This window comes from Athene cunicularia, assembly GCF_003259725.1.
Source record: "Athene cunicularia isolate RWA chromosome 2 unlocalized genomic scaffold, athCun1 chr2_part2, whole genome shotgun sequence".
Taxonomy (NCBI): domain Eukaryota; kingdom Metazoa; phylum Chordata; class Aves; order Strigiformes; family Strigidae; genus Athene; species Athene cunicularia.
This window is the reverse complement of record NW_020799096.1, coordinates 8,529,712-8,550,900: the sequence shown is the minus strand read 5'-3', so window position 1 is coordinate 8,550,900 and position 21,189 is coordinate 8,529,712. Positions and strand designations below refer to the sequence as shown.

The following is a 21,189-nucleotide window of genomic DNA, read 5'->3' as shown; positions in this document are numbered from 1 at the left end:
TGTTGCACCCATGCGATGTTTTCACTTGTAGCAGATTTTCTGCTTAATTTTTTAATTCATTAGCCACATTCCCATGTATTGAAAATGAACAGCATGTTCACTTGCATATGTGAATTCTGAATTAGTAAAATATAATTGCCTTTTCCTTCCATGTATTTGAAGAACATCTATGCTGTTAAGGCATGGAAAGAGGACATGTAAATACAGGATGATAATTGTCTGCGTTGCCGAATCCTCTTGCTCAGTCTTGATCTCTGTCTCTCTATAATTTGGTGTGGGTATGATGCTGGGATGGAAACTGTGGTCTGCTTTTTCTTAGATCCAGATTTAGTATATTTGCTGAGCTGTTCATGCTGGGTTCTGGTGTCTTGTGAACAGATGCTTTATGCCAGGCTGTAAGCCGTCATTAAAAACTCTGTAGAGGAAAGCTGTTCTGTCGTGAGGATTGCCTGGCTGGAAGTGAGCTTCCAAATCAGGATGTGGTATCTTTGAAGAGTAAGAAAATGGGGATCCTGGAAGGCACACTGGAAGGTGTTGAAACTGGGATGGGAGTCCAAACTGGGAGGGTTTGGTGAAGTGTTTGAGGGGAGTTATGGTATCAGCAAAGGTCCATCTGAAGGTTGCCAGGGGACAAACCAGAGCAGGTTTGGAAGGGGGAGGCTAGAGGAGGGCTGGGTTCTCTGTCCTCTTGCTTGTTGAGGGCTCAGGACTCTGCAGTCTTAGAAGTGGAGGTTAACCATTCCACTGGGAGCCAGCACCCTTAACCTGTTGGTTTTGCGTAGTTGGGTTACAGACAGGGTTGACTGGTGCTTTGAAGGCAGGCCACCCCCTTCAACATCTGTCTGATGTAGCATTGTGGCGAGCAAAATCACTTGTTTCCTTCTCTGTTGGCATCCCAAAGTCCAGAGTTGCCCCCTCAGCAGACACCCCTGCAGAGCCACAGTAAAGAATTTCTGTGTCTGCATCTTTCCCTTCCAGACCAGGCTGGAGAACTGCTTGTCATCCTAGCTGAGCAAGGGTGTCTAAACTGACGCAAAATTTCCAGGGTGGAGAAACTATACAGTTTGTCAGGCCTAATCACTGCCGTTAGGTACAAAAATACGGGAAGTGTCAGCATTTTAGCATACAGCTATTAGAAAAAGTAAATATCTTTGTGTGAAATACGGTAAATCAAGAAGTGAGAAGTGCACGTGGGTATTCCTGGAGTGGTACTGGGAATATGGAGATTTGTGTCTGGTCATGTGGATTACCAGATAATCTGAGCCACATTTAGTCTAAATACGACCTGGGTAGAGAGAATTATTGCTGACAGATTAATGGAACGGTGAACCTGTTTGTCTGAGGGACTCAATGTTAGGTGAGTATTTTCTCTGAAGAATTTGTGGAGTGGGGTTTAGCATCCTAAAGTCAAGTTCATTTATAAATCCGTGCTTCAGTATTTCCTGACCCTGAATGAAGGTGGATAGTCAGGTCCTAACAGAGATCTGGGATCTGAACTGGAAAGGGTAAAGACTGAAAGTAATCATCATTTCTTTACCAGGCCAAAGGAGGCATTATGACCCATGTGGTACAATTCCCAGGTGTGATAATGAGGTGAAGAATAAATAAAAAATTTTAGCTGTATCATTTCTTGGGTAGTACTTTCTTCCTCATGAAAGTCTTGCAACAGTTATCCTAACACTTTAAGGTGCTTGTTGAGCGCCCTTATCCAAACTGAGGTTTGCACAGGCTCCCTGGTGCAGTCCTGCCGTCCCAGGCAATGCTGGTGATAGGGAAGGTTTGTGGATAGCCTCGGGGTCAGGCAATGGTGTAAACATCACTGATGATTCCCTCTTTCCTAGCAGTGTGGTTAGAAGTCACCCATTCCATTTCTCAGCAGGGTACCAGCCGCTTGGATAAGTGCCCATTGCTTCCTGGTCAATTAGGGGATTAGTAGAGGAAAGATCCTTCCCAGCCTGCTGTCCCTTTCAGGCTGACACAGTGCTTAGGGATATGGTGTAGTTCAGTACTGTCAGTGTTAGGTTAATGGTTGGACTAGGTGATCTTCAGAGGTCTTTTCCAACCTAGACGATTCTGTGATAAAACCAAAAATGAGACAAGCAATCCGACCCTCTGATTAATGCATCATTTTCATTTTAAAAATGAACAGTTGTATATGGTTATGGTTTGTATCAAGACAAGATGTTAAGACCAAAAAGATAATACATGGTGTTGGCAACTGGGTTCTGCTGTTTATTTTGCTGCACTTTGTGCTCTGTACATACAGAAGAAAAGTAAAGAATTCTCCCTGGAGACTGCATGTGGGGGCATGAGGGATTTTTATGTTTAGGGTTCTTTTATGGTTGTTTTTGAGTGTCAGTATAAGTGAAGCTGTCCCCACCAGAGAACTAAGTATGTGTTTATTCATTTTTGCATAACTGAGGATGTTCTGTGAACCTTTATTTTAATTCAGAAATAAACAGAGTTGGTTTCTTTAGTTCTACCAGTTTTCATATAGTTTCTAAACTGATAATTCTGGAGCTCTAACTAGTTAGTTTAATTTTTTCTTCTGTGATAGTGACGACTGTTTAAATAAATAAAAATGCTGAGTTCTTAGGAAGTTCTATGTGGGTTTCCAAAGATCTGGCCTATAATAAGTGTTAAGAAAAGTAACTCTCACAAATTGCTAAGATACATAGAGGCAGAGCACTTTTAACGGATGTTAAGCTAGGAGGAACCGAGCTAATTTAACATTTTCTTATAATCTCTGAAATCGACGCGAACTTGAAAGCATGAAAAAAAATAAAATGAGGTGTGGGATTTTTGTTTGGTTTTGTCTTCCCCCCCCCAAGACACAGCCTTTTAGGAAGGCCTGTGACATCGTGACCTTGATGCAATAGCGTGAGTGTAGCTGCTTTGAAATTGCTCGAGTGAAGGACCTTGGGTATCTTGGTATTAGAGTTTAAATGCTTTGCAGGGTCAAAACTTGCAGGCATAAACAAGGCTGGAATGACCACCTATAGTGATTGGAATTCTAGCTGGGACTGGACAGATGATGTGCAGCAAAGAGGAAGGGCACTTGCCTTATAATGTATGCACCGTTTATTTCCATAAAGGCTTTGAAAAACTTCGAGGGCAAATCGTGTAGGAAGGATGACACTTTGCTGTCAGTGCCCGTAACATAATTAGAGTATCCGCAATCAGTAGAGCATGTAGTTCATGTGACAGACTGTCCTGTGGGCAGATCCTCTGCGGCAGGAGCAAATGTGGGCTAATGGAATAACTCCGGGAACTGCCCACAGGTTCCTTCTGGAAATTGTCTTCATAGGACCAATTTCAGATTATTTTTTTTTTCCTCACAATTCCACCACAGTTGTTCCTGTAGGCAAAGCTAGGAAAGATGGGGCATTCAGAAAGGCAGATGAGCATCCCTTGAAGTGGTACTGGCCTTTTGAGAACTTATTGCATATTTGCAGCTCTCCTCAGTTTTGTAAATCTGCTGCAGAAGAAGAGTTGGTAGCAAGCTTGAGACCTACTAGGTGTTAAATTTGGGAAGAGGAATTTGTTTTCAGTTCAGGAGTTCAGCAGTGACAAATGGAAGAGCTCTTAGTAGGAAGGGATTTGGATTAGTTTTACTGGTTAATTAGAGTATTTCATTCAGTTGGAAATGTGCTTTCAAGGGGAAATGTTTATGGATATCTGTTCTTTACAGGTTCCTTACAGTCTATTTTTAGCAATTTGACTGCTAGTTTCGGCAGTAAAAAGCAAGTAGAAAAGTAAATGGAATCCAAGTTTCAAATTAGCATTCCTGTGGTTGGAAAAGGGTCATTATTTATTTTACAACACCATGAAGGTAGCTTCCTCCTGTCAGCTCTCTGGGTTTCCTTCCCTTTCAGAATTTAAGGCTGCCATATGTGGAGCACTTTACACATTTTGTGCAGTATCTATTTCTTTTTCTCTTAACACATTTGTCAAGAATTTCAAAATTCGGTGTTGCTGAGCTTGTTTTGTTTTGGGTTTTTTTCAGGCAGAAAATACAGAAGTGTTAAGCAGTGGTACAAGAAGCAGGTGCTATAAAATTTATTTTCCAATGTTTAGAATCCTTTAGGATGGTTTAAAGGACTTCTTTAATTAAAAGTGCCATACACTTAGTAAAAATCCATGTTAGTTGAACAATTGATTTTTTTTTTTCTTTAAAAAAGGAAAGCTGTGAGTTTTCTTGTATGGGGTAAATGTCACTCTGTTTATATCTTAGCTTTGCTGAAAGTCAGGACTTGTACTATTCCGCTAGGTTGTCATAGAAACGCAGCTAACTGTCATCTCAACTCAGGCTGCTGATGGTTTTATTTGTAGGTTTTCAGGATTATTAAAATTTAACAAAAAATATTGATTTGCTTTTTATTAACACTGGCTTGTGTTTACTTTAGAAGTTCAGACTGCATAAAAGCTTTTCCTGATAGAAAAATACCTTTAAAATTATTAAACTCTGTTACTCTGAATACAAGCTCATCACATGCATTTAATATATCAGGTGGAGTCTGAAGCAGTAGAGAAATCTTGCTTTTTTGCAAATCACTTTTAAAATTGCATTTTGTTTACAGCAAAGTGCCCCCACCTTGTTTTAATTCGCCTTTTTGCTTGTCTCTTACTTAACATAAAAGATACCTGTCAAGAAAGCGCGAAATGGGTACATCATCGTGCCTAATATTTGAAGTTTTTATTTTATTTACTTTTTTTGAAGCTTGGCAGAATGCTTCGGTGCACTGACTTTTGAAAGTATATATTTTTTGTATGTGCGAGAAAAATTACTTAGTTTTCACTCATAAGTAAGACAGGCAAAACTTATTTACAGTAACTTTATCTAATGGTCCATGGATTAATGCTTTTATGCAGACTACTCAAGAGACTAGAATTAACTTTTCACGTTGGCTGCACATTGGATGTCCAGACCCCAGCAACATGTGGGATCTTATAAAAGCTAGATGACTGGAGTTCAATTTTTACTTTTATGAATTTATTCAATGATTACCCATGCATTTCAAGTCTAATCTTTGTAAGCAATGTATAAAATTCAGTAAGGTATTAATTGCTGTAAGCTGCATGCATCCTTCCTTACGGTCTCCTTCCATCACATGTACACTTTTTTCTTTGACTTTACCTCCTTCTTCTACCCTGTAGTCATTTATTAAGAATCTGTAGGCACAATAAATTTGGCTGATTTATGTACAGCCCTGTAATTTGACATTGTCATTCTGTCTAGTAACAACTTTGTTCAGTGTTAGATTTACTGAATAAAATTGTTTCTTGGTGGACATTTTGACACCTCACTTCAGACTGCTACGTCATGGACTGCTGACATCCCTATATTAGTCTCATTTGTATTCTGTCATAAAACTCTCAAATAACATTTTAAAAGGGCCTCTCTTTGCAGCATATTTATATAAGCATGGGACTAAATAATGAGTGTTTCCATGGGTCCGTATGGCTTTTATGTGTTTCCTGTAAGGGTATGTACATATTATTACCATGTGTGATGGTAGCACGCATGGTAAATCGCCATAATGTTTAACTGGGGAAAGACTGGCTTTAGTACTGCAAAGGCAATGTAAACAAAATATGTTTTATTAACAAGTTAATATGTTTCTCTTCCAAATTTATTTTTCAGATCATTAGCTACAAGAAGATTTTGCACAAATATAGTTCTTCTGCCATAGCTCATACTGTGCATTTTTATCTTCTAGGGACTGGAAAGCAGTGGTTGGTGGGAAGTAAAGGCACTCCTTTACTAGACCACTGCAGTGGTATATTCTCATTGCTTAGAAATGAGACGTATTTTATGTGAGAAACAGACTCAATGTTGATGTGTTCGTTAGAACTAATAGTGAGTGTAGGAGACTATAATTGCAGGGATACTGTTTCCCAGTGAGGACCAAGGGATATATATAGGTTTGTGTATTTCTATGCCTGTATAGTATTGAGTCTTACTGAAGCCTGTGAAATCTCTCTCTGGCATTCTACTTCAGTAGACTGTCTGTTACATATAGATGCCTATGACCAGGGAGCTATTTTGCACCTTGGATTTTCTTTTTCTAAGAGATAAATGTGTTGGATGTTTTTTTGATCAATGAGTTTGCTTGCTTGTGTTTTTTAGCTGTCTCCTTTCTCTTCACTCTGCCACTCAGTGCATCAGCTTTCTTTGCATCTGTGCATCAGTGATTTGGTGATAATACCCAACATGCTTAAAAAGAAAGAAAGGAAAGTTTCAGTATTTACCAGAGAAATTTCGTAACATGCAGATGGTATAGGTGGTTATTAGAAATGTGCTGTGTCTGGATCCTTTTCCCAGACAGTTTTGCAACAACGTCTTTATACCTTTTTTTTTTTTTTAAACGTAAACCCATTGGTGCGTTTTATACAATTAACTTATTCCTAGTGGGTTCTTTTTATTTTTATTCACAGCATTTTGCCTCTATCCTTTCTACAGAGGTGCAGCATCTTGTAAAGGTCTTGAAGTTTCTTGTAGCCTGCATGCTTTAGCTTAGAGTTAATTGTGGCTTCAGTGGCACACTTTATTTTATCATCATCTGTTTTTCCATGTCCATCCCTTTTATATTTTTCTTCTCAATTGTGAATGACTATGTAGCAAAGTACATGTACATTTTTTTTCCTGCTTTTTAGATATCGACTAAGTGCCTCTTACAGCTGTATTGATATGCTGCTATACAGTCATTGTTTGCACCCAGAACTTTGGGGTTAAAAAAGAAAGCACTAACAAAGAAGCACAACGCAAGCCCTCTCCAATGATAAAAATGTGAAAGTTTGGCTTTTGATTGTAATGGCTGTTGTTAAGAGATAGTAGTGATCCATCTTCGCCTGTTGCTGTGTGATAATTTTGGGCTATCTTTTAATTTGTTTTCATGTAAAATAAACTTCTAAATGTTTGGTTTTTCTCTTGCTCCTTTTCCCTTACACTCTTCAAAATTTAGGAAGATGAGAGTGAAGAAGAACCTAAGCTGAAGTATGAACGGCTTTCTAATGGAGTGACTGAAATTCTCCAGAAGGATGCAGCCAGCTGCATGACGGTGCATGAAAAGGTATTACGTGACTTTGTGGCAGAGATAGAACTTCTGCTTGGTTTTATTTATTTATCTGTGCTTTCAATACATCAGTATATTTCTGTGTAGAAGTGCTGCCAAATCTAGAGTGCAGTGCAAGCCAACACTAATATAATCAAAATTCATGGTAAACCTGTGTTGAACAATCCACACGTTTTCAGTGAGAGAATGATGTGAGAATTCAAGGTGTAGTGATTTGTTAGATGGTACGTTTACATAAGCTACCGGGAAAGTGCTCACTTGAATTTAATTATGGGCCGTATTTTGATCTAGAATTGAGATACAGTCCCAACTTTCCTTCATTCAGAAAGGAAGTTGGCAGATACTGAGCTTATTTGTACAGTTTGAATCACTGAAGACAGGACTTGATTGTGCCAGGGGCCAGTTTAGCATGTATTCAGCTGTGGAAGAAAGCTGAGTTTCTGTTAATACAGTGTAGAAGAAAGTAATTACAATATTTGTTTTCTGTTTGTTTGGGTTTTTTGGGGGGGAGTGTTGTACTAACACGTCCCTATTCCCCGCCTCTGGTTGAATATGTCAAAAACAAGGAGAGGGAATGCATGTGCTCTAATACTGGTAAGGTTTGAGACATGCAAGAGAATGAAAGGGAGAAAGTAATGGACAATACAAAGTAAAGAAATTTTACAATGAATCATTCCTTTGTTCTAGCAAGAAAGAAACTTCTGTGTTTCTTTAGTGATTTAAACAATTGCTTTTTTATTTTCTGAGGTTTTTTCTCTTATAAATACTGAATAATTTTTAGAGTATTGAGGAATTCTGAAGAGCATCTGAAAGTATGAGTTAATGGTTTGTCAAATAACTATTAATATGCAAAACCTAATAGATATTTTCTGAATCTCTAATTTTTCACAGCCAGTAATAGCTCCTTAACAGTTATTGCTGAGGAATCTATCTCTGTTATTTGGCTGTATTTTTAGATTGACTTGTGCTCTGTTTCTTTTACTCAAAGGACTGTTGCCATGGCTCAAGAGGCTCTTAAGATGAAGCTTGTATTTTAACTGTGCGAATGAAAACAATAAGTCTTTTTAAAATGTTTCTGACAATTGAGGATTACACAGATATTTGGAAAATTGGCAAGCATTTCCTCCTGGTTTGTGGCCTGTTTGTCTTACCTTTTTCTCCTGAGCCTCGAGTAAATTTTGAAAGCCAAGAGTTGAACGGGGTTTTTCTTTAAGGATGTGCAGAGACATAGCTTTAACTATAGTGTCACAAAGAGTGACAGTACAAGAAAGCTGTTTAAGTATCCCAGCACTTTTAGTTTTCAGCAAACTAGATACACTATTTATGAGAAGGATCAATATTGTTAGAAGCCAGGTACTGGAGTCTTTTAGGAATAGGTCTCTTACAACAGAGAGCTTAAAACTGACGCTAGGTTATAGGTTTTGGGAGGATGTTTTCTGTTTTGTTCTGTGGGTTTGTTTTTTTAACTCTGCAGGAGCAGGAAAAGCCCTACTAAAAAGTCATCATTAGCAAAATTATACAGTACTATGTAAAATATGTCTCTAATTAAAGCAGTTTAACTTTGCTGGAAACCCTGAAAATCTGGCTTCTGTATTCAGACTTATTTCCCCTCAGAATTATTATTTTTTTTTCTTTTCACTGCTAAAGCATCATATTTTCACCAGGCTTGCTGTCTGCACTGGATGACTAATCGTCATGGCACCTGGTGCATTCAAGCAGGCCTGTGCAGTGGAATAGTCATACCTAGTTATGTCTGCACACCTGATGTTTTATTAACCAGTATTGATTTTTTTACCCGGGGGACTTTTTTCTTCCTGAAAAAAGGCAACCTTGCAGGAGTGAAAGGCATTGCAGGGGATGAATTTCTAATGAACCCCTTCTTTCCCTTTCTTGACTCCTTTTAATGTAGCTTCATATTTTAAGTGCCTGAACTGAAATTTCATTTTAAGCAATTCCATTTTGATAAATCCTTTTAAACCTTGACTTTCTGTAAGGTTATTTTTTAAAGATTGTGCTGCCTGACTGACACGCTTAGCAGTGCCTGTAAATTTGAGCATTTCATTATAGGTTGCAATGAAGCATGCTCACATGCAGTGAAATACAGAGAATTGAGGAGTCTAGACTATTTGAGTAATGCTGAAAGGAGGGGGGGGAATAAAAGAAACCTCTGTCATAAATCAAGTAGTACCGAAGTTCTTCCTTTTCTGTTTCGGTGTAGTTCACATGGCTCAATTAACAGCAGATCTCTCAGAATCAATTCCCTTCTTGATCGTATCAGAATAAGTTTGTGATAGCATGCATTTGTGTGGAGATTATTTTACTACTATTTTTTAGAATGAAACTCTTGAGATTTCTGAGGAAAAGTGTATTTTTCTTGAGAGCATTCAGTGTAGGATTGTTACTATGTGAAGGAAAGCAAACCCAGTGGTTATGTGTCTCTCAGAGACCTATAACTCAGCAGTATTTTACCAGTGGCTTACTGGTGGCCTCTTCCCGTGTTTGAATGTTTTGGATTTATGTTAATGATGAAGATGAATTAAAAATAAAGCCCAAAGGAAACCATTATGACTGAAACAAAGCTGTGTAAAGGATCTAGGAACTATTTCAGGTCTGTGTTGGTGCTTGCTTTCACACTGCATTTTTAATTTGCTGCCACAGTCCATCAGGCAGTGTGTACGGACTGTAGACACACCATTAGTTGTCAGTGGATGAGGGTCCTCATGACTCATTCTGACAGCTAACTTGCACTATCACAGTAATATGGGCTTGAAGCCCTGCTTTATTCTTTAGGTGCTGTTAAAATAAGCTTTCTCTGTAGAAAGTGATGTTGGTTTTTTTTTCCCTGGTGCTGCTAATCACTAATCTGATAAACATCCAGAGTTCATTTAGTATTGCTGTAGTTTTGGTTGTGGTGTCTTTGTGTTTACATAATCAGTCTCTCTCTTTTACAGTTTTTGGCACTGGGAACACATTATGGCAAAGTTTATTTGCTTGATGTCCAGGGGAACATCACACAGAAGTTTGATGTTGTAAGTATGGCATTATTCCGAACACATCTACTGGGATGTAAAAATGCTGTGATGTACTAAGTAATAAATAAGTTAATGCTCTTGTTACACCTGAAATTTTACTCACATAAGAGGCAGCATATGGTCTCTGCAAAAAGAAGTTACACTGGATGGTTTTGTGATGAGCACATCTCAGTTTACACATAGTAAACTTTCTTTGTGAAGATGGAAGAAGAAATACATATTTATGATTGTAAATGGCTATTATTAATTATGTAACCCAGAGGCTTGTGACTTCCATAAGACATAAACCTGCTCATTAGATGACTATTGTCAGCTGTTAGTGTGTGCACTATCATCTTATCTAGTTGCCACAAGTAATTGAAAATTGATTGATTGCCTTGGTGGTTCAGTTTATCTACTGCAAATATATAACGCTAATATTTTATGTGAATGTTTTGAAGCTTGGACTCTTAAGGGATTGTATTGATTGAAGGAGAAGAGGCAGACTTTTTTGTTATTGTGGTTCCTGATATTAGAGAGTGAATGCTACATTTAAATCTCTGTTCTAGAGTATTAAATGTGTCTTTTAATTGTGGATATGTGTTGATTATTTTTTGATTTATTTTTTAATCTTTCATTTTCAAATTCCCTGTCTTCCACAGGAGGTAGGAGGAAGACAACTAGCAATTTTTTTTTCTCTCTTGGCATTGTCATAAAATCTAGTAGCCAGCATTGGTTTTTCATAGCAGTGTCAGCACCTGTCAGAGTATCCATCACAAGACGTTGGCATGTTTGCAAAGAGAACGTATGTTCCAAAGCTGACACAGCTAGCTGCATGGGAGGGGTGAAAGGTTTTGTTTCTATTTTTTTTTTTTTTAATCTAATTATACAGTTGTTCAGGGGGTGGATGGGGGAGAGTCACAGCCAAAACCTAGACTCTTAAGCCCAGCCTTTGGAGGAAATTTTATATATAGCATTGGTCAGATTGACAATGACCTTACTGGGTATTAATGAAAGTCAAACTAATTAGGTTCTTCTCTTAACTTTATGTTTATCAGCCTCACAGAGGAGATGCTGACTGCATTTCAAATGAGGAAAAGCTTTTGGTGTCTCCCTTACAGTTCTAATTACTTTACATGTATGCTACTTACTAAAGATAGTTTCCTTCTCTCCAAATAATATTTGTGGCAGACCTGATTAAAGCGTACCTGAATTCTTCTCTTACATCTCTGCAGTAAAAGACTGAATTAAAGACTCACTCAAATGAAGTGGAGATTTTCTATTGAGTCAGGCATTAAATGTGTTAGACTTGTATTCGTTCCACTCGGTGTCAGGTGCTTGGAAGACTTCATTTGTAGATTTTATTTTTTTTTTTTTCCCCCTAAGTGCATCACCAACAGCCTGTTCTCCCACACTGGTTCTGAAAGGTGAAATTCCTCTCTTTCTGTGAAGACATATAGCACTGCATAGATGTAGAGCAAGGAACAAGTGGACCTGTTCTACTGAAGGCTATAAAACAAAATCCCTGCATCTTCTTTATGCCCACCCACCCACCCAAAGGTGCTATTCTTTTCTTAATAAAAAGTCCTACCCATGCCTGCTGGGAGAGTGGTTTCTTACAGTGAAGTTAAGTTTGGGTTATATAAACCACTTTCTGCTCTACTTACTTGGTTATTTGTTTTCCAAACTTGGCCTGCTTGAGGATGAAGATTTTTGTGCCATGTTTCTTATAGAGGTGGCAGAGATTTCTTTTTGAGATGGAGAACAGGAAAAAGGAATGTTTCTTAGATTCTGTTTTTAATGTTTCTGTTCTTTTTGTAACATACATGTCTCCAGTGCCATAGATAAATTCTATGGGTCAGATGGAAAGGGTGCTTCTTTTTTTTCTTTTTTACAGTTTGAAGAGAAATTATTTTGCTCTAGGACCGCTTGTCTTGAAAAGTTTTCCAAGGAACTACTAAATGGTATAGAACAGAATGGGCTGCCTATGTGAGAAACAAAGCAGCTCTGTGACATCGTTGACTGCTTAAATAGATAACTTTTCTGAATGAATGTTGTCAGCTGTTGAACCCTTGGACAGTTTATTCTGAACTGTCTGCTCTGTGTCAGAACATTTTCCTTCTAACATGAACTTTTCAAGATCTTGGACTGCACAGAGGCATCACTATCAAAACGTTTGGTGCAGTCTTCCTTCTGTTCTCTCCTACCAACGCCTGTTTACTGTCTCTCCTCCTGAGGGATTTTGTGTTAGAGCATTGTCATGTTGTAAATCCCAAATAAAACTTAAGCCTTTCTTCAGAAGAAAGTGAGTCACTTCCTGAAGTCCTATAGATGCAAAGCATTCCTTGTAAATGTGCAGGGGCAAAGAGTATTTCTCTAGTGGTATTTTCTCTGGTTCTTTGTTGGGTTCAAAATAAGAAAATTCTTCTGAGAAGCATTTCACTGGTGGAGTGGCAGATACGGTTTTACTTTGAAGTTGTAAATAGAATAAGTGTCTATTGTTACTAATTTCTGGAAATTAATAGTGTATAAAAATTGTTCCAAGTAAATAAAATAGTCTCTCATTAAAAAGCAAGCAATATTACCATTGAAATCTTTTAATTGTTTGTGGTAAACAGTATACCTGGGGAGTGACTTTTACATATTTTTCTTTGTGAAAGAATCTTTTCAGCAGACGTTTTATGTCTTGAGATGGCAGAAATGAATATTGGTGATAACAAGGTGAAGCCCTTTGTCTGGAAGAACTCAGTTATTTAATGCAAGGAATTGTTCTGCATTTGAGTCTTTATCTGGATTTTTCAGGGATTTTTTTTTTTAAAGCCAAGTTGGGGAATAAAAAAAATTAATTACTTTTCTATACATCTAAGTCTGTCAAATATGTAAACAGAAAAATAAATGATACACAGGAAACTTTAAAAGTCACTAGATTCAAAATAGTGTTAGCATGTGAAATAAATCAGAATGGAAAGAAGGGGTTTTATTTTAACCTTTTTTAAAATATTGGTTTTTAATGCCAAGTTCATACTAAATATATGTAGAAAATTCCATTACTGCTACTGCAGTCCTCTAAATTTCAGTTTTTCTTTCCTAATCTCAGGTAACCGTGTTTAATAATATCAATGGGCTTGGAAATTGAAGTGATAAGAATTTTGGGATTAAAATAAATTATTTATTTTACATATTGGCTCACATCTGGATTTGAGCCAAATTATAAAACAGAAATAGAGAGTGATCTCAGAGGATTTGTAGCATATTTACTTTGTCATGTCTCCAGCTCCTGTGAACTTTGAGGGAGAAAACTCACAGATATGTTGCGTAATTTCCAAAATGACCAATTTTTTGATAGCCCTCCTGTTGAAGACTTGAACTTACTTAACATTTTAAATTGCTAGAAACAGCTATAAGAAACACTAAAATGTAAAGCCTGGCATCCCTAGAAGTTCTGCTATTGTAGCACACCTTTTTGTTTGTTTGTTGTTTATAAAAGCCTTTTAGGACTTTAGTCTGTAATATCTGTAGAAGCAAAATCATGTTGGTATCCTGAATTGCAAATACTGGCCCTAGTGCTGCAAAGACTTAATCATGTGCTCTACTTTAATCCATAAATATTCACAGAGGCTTCTGTGAAACTGATGTAGACAACTAAAAAGTGTTTTCAGATGAGTCTTCCTCTCATCCTGCTCTTAAGATATCTGCTGCTAGATCCTGTGTCAGGTGGACCATTAGTCTTACCAGGTTTTCAACTCCTCTTGTCAACAGCAGTGGAAATGTGTGTGTTGAAACTGGTGTGGGAGACTTCTGGTTTCGAGAGAACTGAGAGAGGAATTTGGGGGCTCAGCAGCCACACTTCTGCTCTCACGTGATCCCTCTTTCCTGCTTGCCTAGCATGTTTTTAGCTCTTGCCAGTGTGGCTGTCTTTGACAATGTCAGCTGCCTAAGATTAACTGATATGCATCCTCAAATAACGTATGTTTGACAAACTGGTGTTCTCTTGTATTAGGGTTCAGTGCATTGAGTGAGATGAAATGTGTCAAACGCACTGAAAATTATTACTAAAAGGCAACAAGAACAGGATAAAAAAAGCCTGCTAATGCCACTGACAAAGGATGATGCAGGACTGATTCACAGCATGTTAATTCCAAATGCCTCTCCATCTTTCTTTTCTTCTTAGACTGTCTACAATTTATTAATATAATTATTGCCTCAACTGACATCTTGTGGATTAAGGACTTGTAGATATGAAGAAAGCTGTACAAACATGTTTAGTTAAGTAACAAATCAAAAACCTTTCAAAGGGCAAGAAAACTTGCCTCCGTTCTAGTCTTCTAATAAACATCAAGCTTAAAGCAGAAATGGTGAGAAGTCTTGGCTGATGCTAGTGATACTCTGTGAGAAGAGGGAACGCCACCTATTTTACAAGTAGGGGGAATTTAAATGTTTAATGCATTGGAGGTGTTTCAGAAGTGATGCATGAGTCTAGAAAACAATGTAAATAGTATTTTAAAGCTTCTGTTAGTGCAAAGAAATTGAAGTCCCTTTGGCATGCAACATTTGTGATCTATTCAAGATTGCTGGAATTTCAGAAAGAATGAAGCTTTAAGTAGAGGCCCTTTCTCCCAGCATTTCTTTTTACCACGTATTTCTTTCCTGGACTACCATTTTTTTCCTAATTGTCTTATCTTGTATAGCACTAAACATTTCTTTATGTTTTTTTAATCGGCGTGGCAGAAATCCAAAATCACTAGGTCAACTCAGCTACCTTGAATAATTAAAGGGGAGTTCCTTCTGTGGTGGTATTGTTGCCCTTGGGTGTATTAAAGTTACAGCACTTGCCAGCCTTTGGAGCAAGAGTGTTGCTTGAAGGTCTCAGTCAGCGGCCTGTTGGTTTTGCTGATAACTCAGCGAGTTGCAAACAAAATGTCAGAGGTTTCTGTTGACTTGATGTGATTTTGAAAAAGTTTAATTGCTAACAAGAAAACCATATTTCTAATGAAGAAACAGCTATTGTTAAGCTCTAAATGCTGTTGCTGGAAATTAGGTGAAGCCCACCAACTGCTCTGAGAGATAATGCAGCATCTTTCAGTGGGGAAGGTAAGATTTTTAGCATTTGTATAATGAAGAAGTTAGTTTGAATCAAACTTTACATGAGAGTTTAAGATGATATAAATGTCACTTATTTTGACAGGCTACTTAAAATTCCCTGTTTATTACTTTAACTACATCATTTTAGTTGTCACTGTCAAGCTATGAAAGAAGGCTTAGTTGGGAAATGAAGTGAAGCAACAGAATTTAGAGTAAAGATCTGGGTAGCTATGTGTTAGTATTTGCAGGGTATCACTGCGCCTGCTAAATTTGAAACTCAAATCTTGTGTTTTGTACAAAACCAAGTGGGCTGCTATATATGTAGGCTCCAAAAACCATAGCAGAAACTAAGGTTTTGGTAGGAGCGAGTGTCTATGCAAGGGACAGGTTTCCTTCCCCTCCATGGGACCTCCCACCCAAACAGGTGGTGCAGTCCTATGGCTTTAAGGTAATGTTTTAATTTAATTTTAAATGCTTTATTTAACCCCTAGCTCTGCCCAGTGGAAAAACTGGAGAAAAGTGACATTCTTTGGGATTTTGCTCTTAAGGCTTGGATCTCTATAAACAATTTAATATCCCTTCTTCTGCTTCTGTCTACCTGTCTTTTCATTTTAACTGCAGTTGATTTGGAAATCCAGAGGTTTTTACAGTAGTTGTGGGAGTAACTCAGATGGCCTTTGAGTCTGGCTTTTTGGATGTTATAAAAGCTTGGAAGGTGTGCCTTATGATGTTTGTTCTGGTACTGTGCTTATTAGGTTGTTTATGACCTGCAGTGTTTCCAAGGGGAACTGTGGAGCTATTGAAGATTAGGACCCTTCCTTGGCTGGGTCCAGTCTCTCTGTCACTGGATGAGAAGTGAGATAGCTTGCCTAGGCCAGCAAAAATTGTGGTGCCAGGGCCATTATTCCATAGATCTAGAAAAGTTTCTTGTCTGACATGACTGAAACCAAAAAAACCTCTCATAGATGTTTTGCACATCATCTTTGTATCTACTGTATCTAACTTTCCTTTCAAGGGAGTGTTGCTTAAAATTTTACTTAAAGAGATTAATTGGATGTGGAAGGCATTTGGTATTACTAGAAATGTTGCTTGGAGTGTGGATGAAATATGGGAGTTTTAAACAATTGTAGTATCATGTATGATTAATTTTTATAAGCTCGAAACTGAGGAAAGCATGATCATTTCATTCAATTATTCTTTCAAGCTCATAGCTTCAGTAACTCTGTAGCTTAGTGCAGAATAATGAAAAAGTGTAGTTGAAAGTATGGGTTCAGATACAGAAGGTCTTGCATGGTCCAGCCGTTTATTTCTTTAATGCTGTCAGCTCATACAAGTCAAATGTGTGCTTGTGCAGTCACAAACAGTAACAGGGATGCTGTAGATTAAATTTATTTCAGTTAAAAGTATAAAGCCTGCATACTTTATCAGCTGTTTCTGGGATTGCAATTGTTTCTGCCTTCTCTTTTGAACTTTTTGCTAGCAGTTATGTTGCCTATGTCCTTTTTTTGAGAAGGATGTAAGCCCCATCCTTAGAACTGAATGGTCTTTCTACAACTTCATTACCCTCCAAATGCATATTGGTTTTCCTCTATTTTTTTGACACAGAGGCATAGGAAGAAGTTTACTTTTTGTTCTCCAATATCAGTCACTTTTCTAGAGAGTGGCTATCCTGTTGTCCGTTAGTTTCATTTCATGACCAACTCTAAAGGTATTACATTTAAGGTAACTTAGGAGTCCTCTTTAATGTCACTGGTCTTAGTAGGATTCTGTTAATGTCACCTCCTCATGAGGTAGAGGGCTGTGACTGAATACCATTTGTCACAGTCATTTAGACATAGCAAATGGTTGAGTTTCTTCTGACTTGGTAGGGTCCTATCACATTCTGTGTGTTTTCTCAAAAAAAATTAAAATCTGGAAAATTGTAGGGGAAAAAATATCTCATTATGGGAGAATGCTAAACATGGACATTACTACTATAGTATTTAATACAGCCTTGTTGGTCAATGAAGGGGCAAAGTTTCCAAGGCATTCTTTTTTTTCACCAGACCTTGTAGGAACTTATTTTTGTAAGAGACCAGGTAGAGGATGTTACTGGAATTCTGATAAGTAGATTTACATGTGATATTTTCAAACTTTTTTGAACAAAATTATTTGTGACATTATGCAGAAGCATCAGAATCATCAAAACATTTTTTTTTTTTTCCCTAACTCACCATCCAGGTTTGGTGTTTGAATGCATACTAGATCTTGTGATTATATAGCAAATGTAATTTGTGTTTGCAACTATTACTGACTTTTTCTCTAAAAAATTCCCCTATTAACCATAATTTGACAACAATATTAGGCAACAAAGTTTATTTGTTTTTAAGAAAAACATAGAAACATAATTTCTTAACCATGCACTATAATATTTTTTACATCACTGATTTGAGCAAAGGATTACTTTTCTAGCATGCAACGGGCTCTTAAAAGAAAGCCTCAAAGGACTCCTACCAAATTTCAAACAACTGTTAAATAATGAACATACTTTTCTATGCCTTCCAGAGGCTTAGTTCCTTACAGGAAAGGCAAGATGCTGCTAGGTTGTTCTGCCTTTTACTACTTACTCAGAGAAGCACAGATTTTTACCATCAGGGATGTCCCTGCTCTACTGGGAACTTTCTGGTTTGACCAGGTGATGCTGACTGGCACAAGACATATGTTCAGTGATTCACCACTTCCTTTTTCCAGTCATCTCAGAAGCATATTGTGCCACATCTGTCTCACACATCCCCTAAATGCTCTTTCCTGATATATAGCTGGACCACCAGGCCAAGTTACTCTAGAGTTTTATTAGCAGCAATGAAACAACTAGATTCAGATAGCACTGATGAAGTCTTTTCATAAAAGACTGATAACACAGATCTGCGTTTTTGAAACCCTAACAAACTTTAAAAATGTAGGGAAGATTTGTAAAGTTTTAATTCCTAAGAAGCCAGTGTACTGCTGATTCCTATAGCTGTTTTCCTTTCAAATGGCATATTATACCTGGATAACATTTTCCTCTATACAGAAGGCAGGCACTTACATGCACATATACAAAATAATAGCAGTTTGCTTGTCAGAATTATTCAGAGTTCTGGCATTAATAAAATATTATTTGCGTTAGAAAATGTTTTTCCTAGTTAGAAAGTCCAAAGCAACTGAGTTCTGGAGGATAATGTTTTTTATACTAGTTGACATTAATGATAGAGCTACAGCCCTTTGTTTCCATTAACAGTAACAATGCAGCACTATTAAAAACACAGAATGACATAACAGGGGCATAATATGATGAACAAGACATGAAGGCAAAACTAAGTATTTTTTCCCATAGGGGATAAGATATTATTGATAATGAACTTTGTAAATCTAATGAAGATTCATTTCTGAAGGATGAGACTTATTTGTTTTAAAAGACATGACAGTGTGTATAGCAGTTGTTCATTGCACTCCTGATTGAATGCTAAACGTGGACAGTCCAGATTTGACCAGTCTTGGGTGCTAATACCCTCAGAGTGGCTGCTGACAAAAGTAGCTACTTTCAGGCTGGCTATCTCCACTATGATGCTGCTGAGGAAGCTAGTTCCACACAGTGTCCTGTGACAGAGAAAAATAAATTTCAGAAATCGGTATTTTGGAGTTGGAAGGTTCACCACTGTAACACAAAACTGGCTGCTAATTGAAGTCAGTAGTTGCTGCAGGTCTTGGCAGTTTTGAAGATAGGAGCTGTGAAATGTGAGGAGTGTAAAAGTGGAGGAATGAATGAATCTATGTGTTTGCTTTTTTGATCTACTTTAAATAAAGTTTATTATAAGCAATCATGTCAACACTTCACTGGTATTGAAATAGAGCCTCTTTGTATGTAAATGCACTGAGGTTGCACAGGATCAATTAATCTTCACATTTAGCTTTCCCTGTCTTACTGTCACAGTGAGGATATGGCATACAATATGCCTCTTACAGTAAGTTACAGTGCACTTCATGATCCATAGTTTCTACTTGTGTGAGTACTCTCCCCCCATATTTTTGATTTGCACATGTTTTTAGGATCCTGTCAAGAATCAGACACCCAACATTGATCATTGTTGAGTATCTCTGATGGGTTTGTGAGACTTTCTCGGATGATAAAATTGCAAATAAAGGAAGTTCCAGAGTTGGTGTCCAAAGAGAATGCAGTGCTTTCAGTAAGCAGGAAATGTGTTCATTGTTGCATATAGCTCTGACTTACACCAGTCTATACCAGTGTTGATAACTGAATGTTTATATGGAAAATGGCATTTTAGCTCTAGCTGTTGGCTGAACTTCAGCATTGATCACCCAGTGTAATATTTAACTATGCCAGGAATACGACTAGTTACATCATTTTCAGCTAGGAAAGGGAACCCATTCCCTTATAGTACTTCTACTTCTCTAAGATTCCATCAGTGAGAAATTTATTCACTGATTTCAGTAGCCATTGGGTTGGGATCATTGTCTGTGGTGGAATGGTTGGCAGGCTAAAATAACTGGAAAAAATACTTAGTGCAGTTTTTCATTGCAGGAGCTGATAGAAGGAAAAAAACTATGTAGTTGTGGAGAAAATAGTGGCTACATAATGGAATACATGGAGAAGCAGGGATGGTTGCCTTCATGTGGTCATGTCTTCTCTCCAGTGTTCAGTCAGGGAGGGGGATGAGAATCATGGCTGTTGTGAAAACCTTCCTGGAAATTATATTGGCACAACAGCGCATGACCCTTGAGAAAAGTAGTCAGGAGCCTCTTTGCTTCTTTAAAAGTTGTTTGGTCAAAGCACCAATAAAATTGTCTCTAAAAAGAGCATCCACCTGTCCTGACAGGAACTTGCACTGTATGATCTGGTTGGCCTTTCTCATCAGTCATGTCTCTGAAATGTGGCTTATCAAGAAATGGAGAAAAATCTCATACTTTCTACTTTGGGGGGTAGAATTCTACAAAATTCTGTTAAATACATTTATGACAGTGCTGGTGGTATTCTGTTAGTAACAAGCTGTGAAAGTGCCCCAGTAAGTTTCATCCTCAGAGCTTTAGATACCTTTTTTTGGATTGTTCATCAAAGCCCAATTTATAATTTAGTAGCCGGTGTGAAAAGTTAATGCTCTATGATGAATTCTCCAAGTTCATAGTGCCTGGGGAACTGTTCTGAAAAGAAAACAGTTAGAGAAATCAGTGACGTGAACCTGCAGATTGCCTGGCATAGTCTTCTCCCATGCCGTGTTGGGCCTTCCAAGGAAGGTGTGTATAGTCATCACCTGCAGCCCTTCCTCAGCCCTCCACCTGTACTTCAGCCCTCCACATAGGTGTGTGATGGGGAATATTGCTTCATATCATCAGATGGCTTTAATACCCAGATAACAACAAAGTAGGGGCAAGTTTAGGACATACCATTGTTGTAGTCGTACAGTTCTACAGCAGATGGCAAAGGGGACCTGGGGAGGGGAGGAAATAGGAGTAATTTGTTTACCTTGGCACAGAGCTCCTGGGAGGATATCTCCTTACACACCAATTTTTTAATAGAAAAGAAATTCTACTTTGGATCGGCCAGGATTTAGCTAATGGTTAAACTCTGCTAGGAAGCAGTGTAGGCTTTCAGTATAGATTTGTTTTCAGTAATATAGTTCCATCATTCCTAGACAAGCATTCTGATTATCTAGCAACTGCTACAGATTTAAGGAGATCCCTTGTTAATTTTTTTTTTCCTTAGATGTTTTTTTCCTTTTTTCTTAGTCCTTTTACTTGACAAACAAGATTAAGGGATTCACTGATGTGGAAAATATTGAAATCACTGTAGGCTTTTTGGTCTTTCTCACTTCTCAGACTATATATGAGAGATTCCTTGTCCTCATATTCCCTTAGTTTTAGACAAGCTTTTGAGATCTTTCTTTTTTGCAGGCAAGGTCTGCCTTCCCTCAGACAAAAGAAAAGTTAATGTTGTTATTGTTCTGTGTCCCAGACCTTGTCACTCTCCCAAGCCCCCCCCCCCC

The 21,189-nt window shown here is 37.8% G+C and overlaps 1 protein-coding gene across 1 annotated transcript in view; it reads left to right on the top strand.

Annotated features, from left to right (window-relative positions):
* VPS41 (VPS41, HOPS complex subunit) overlaps nucleotides 1-21,189 on the top strand; it is a 110,104-nt gene that overhangs the window by 14,564 nt on the left and 74,351 nt on the right. Inside the window, exons 3-4 of the mRNA XM_026843885.1 lie at nucleotides 6,966-7,073; nucleotides 10,028-10,105. Coding sequence (XP_026699686.1) covers nucleotides 6,966-7,073; nucleotides 10,028-10,105 — 186 coding nt within the window. The remainder of the gene's footprint in view (nucleotides 1-6,965; nucleotides 7,074-10,027; nucleotides 10,106-21,189) is intronic.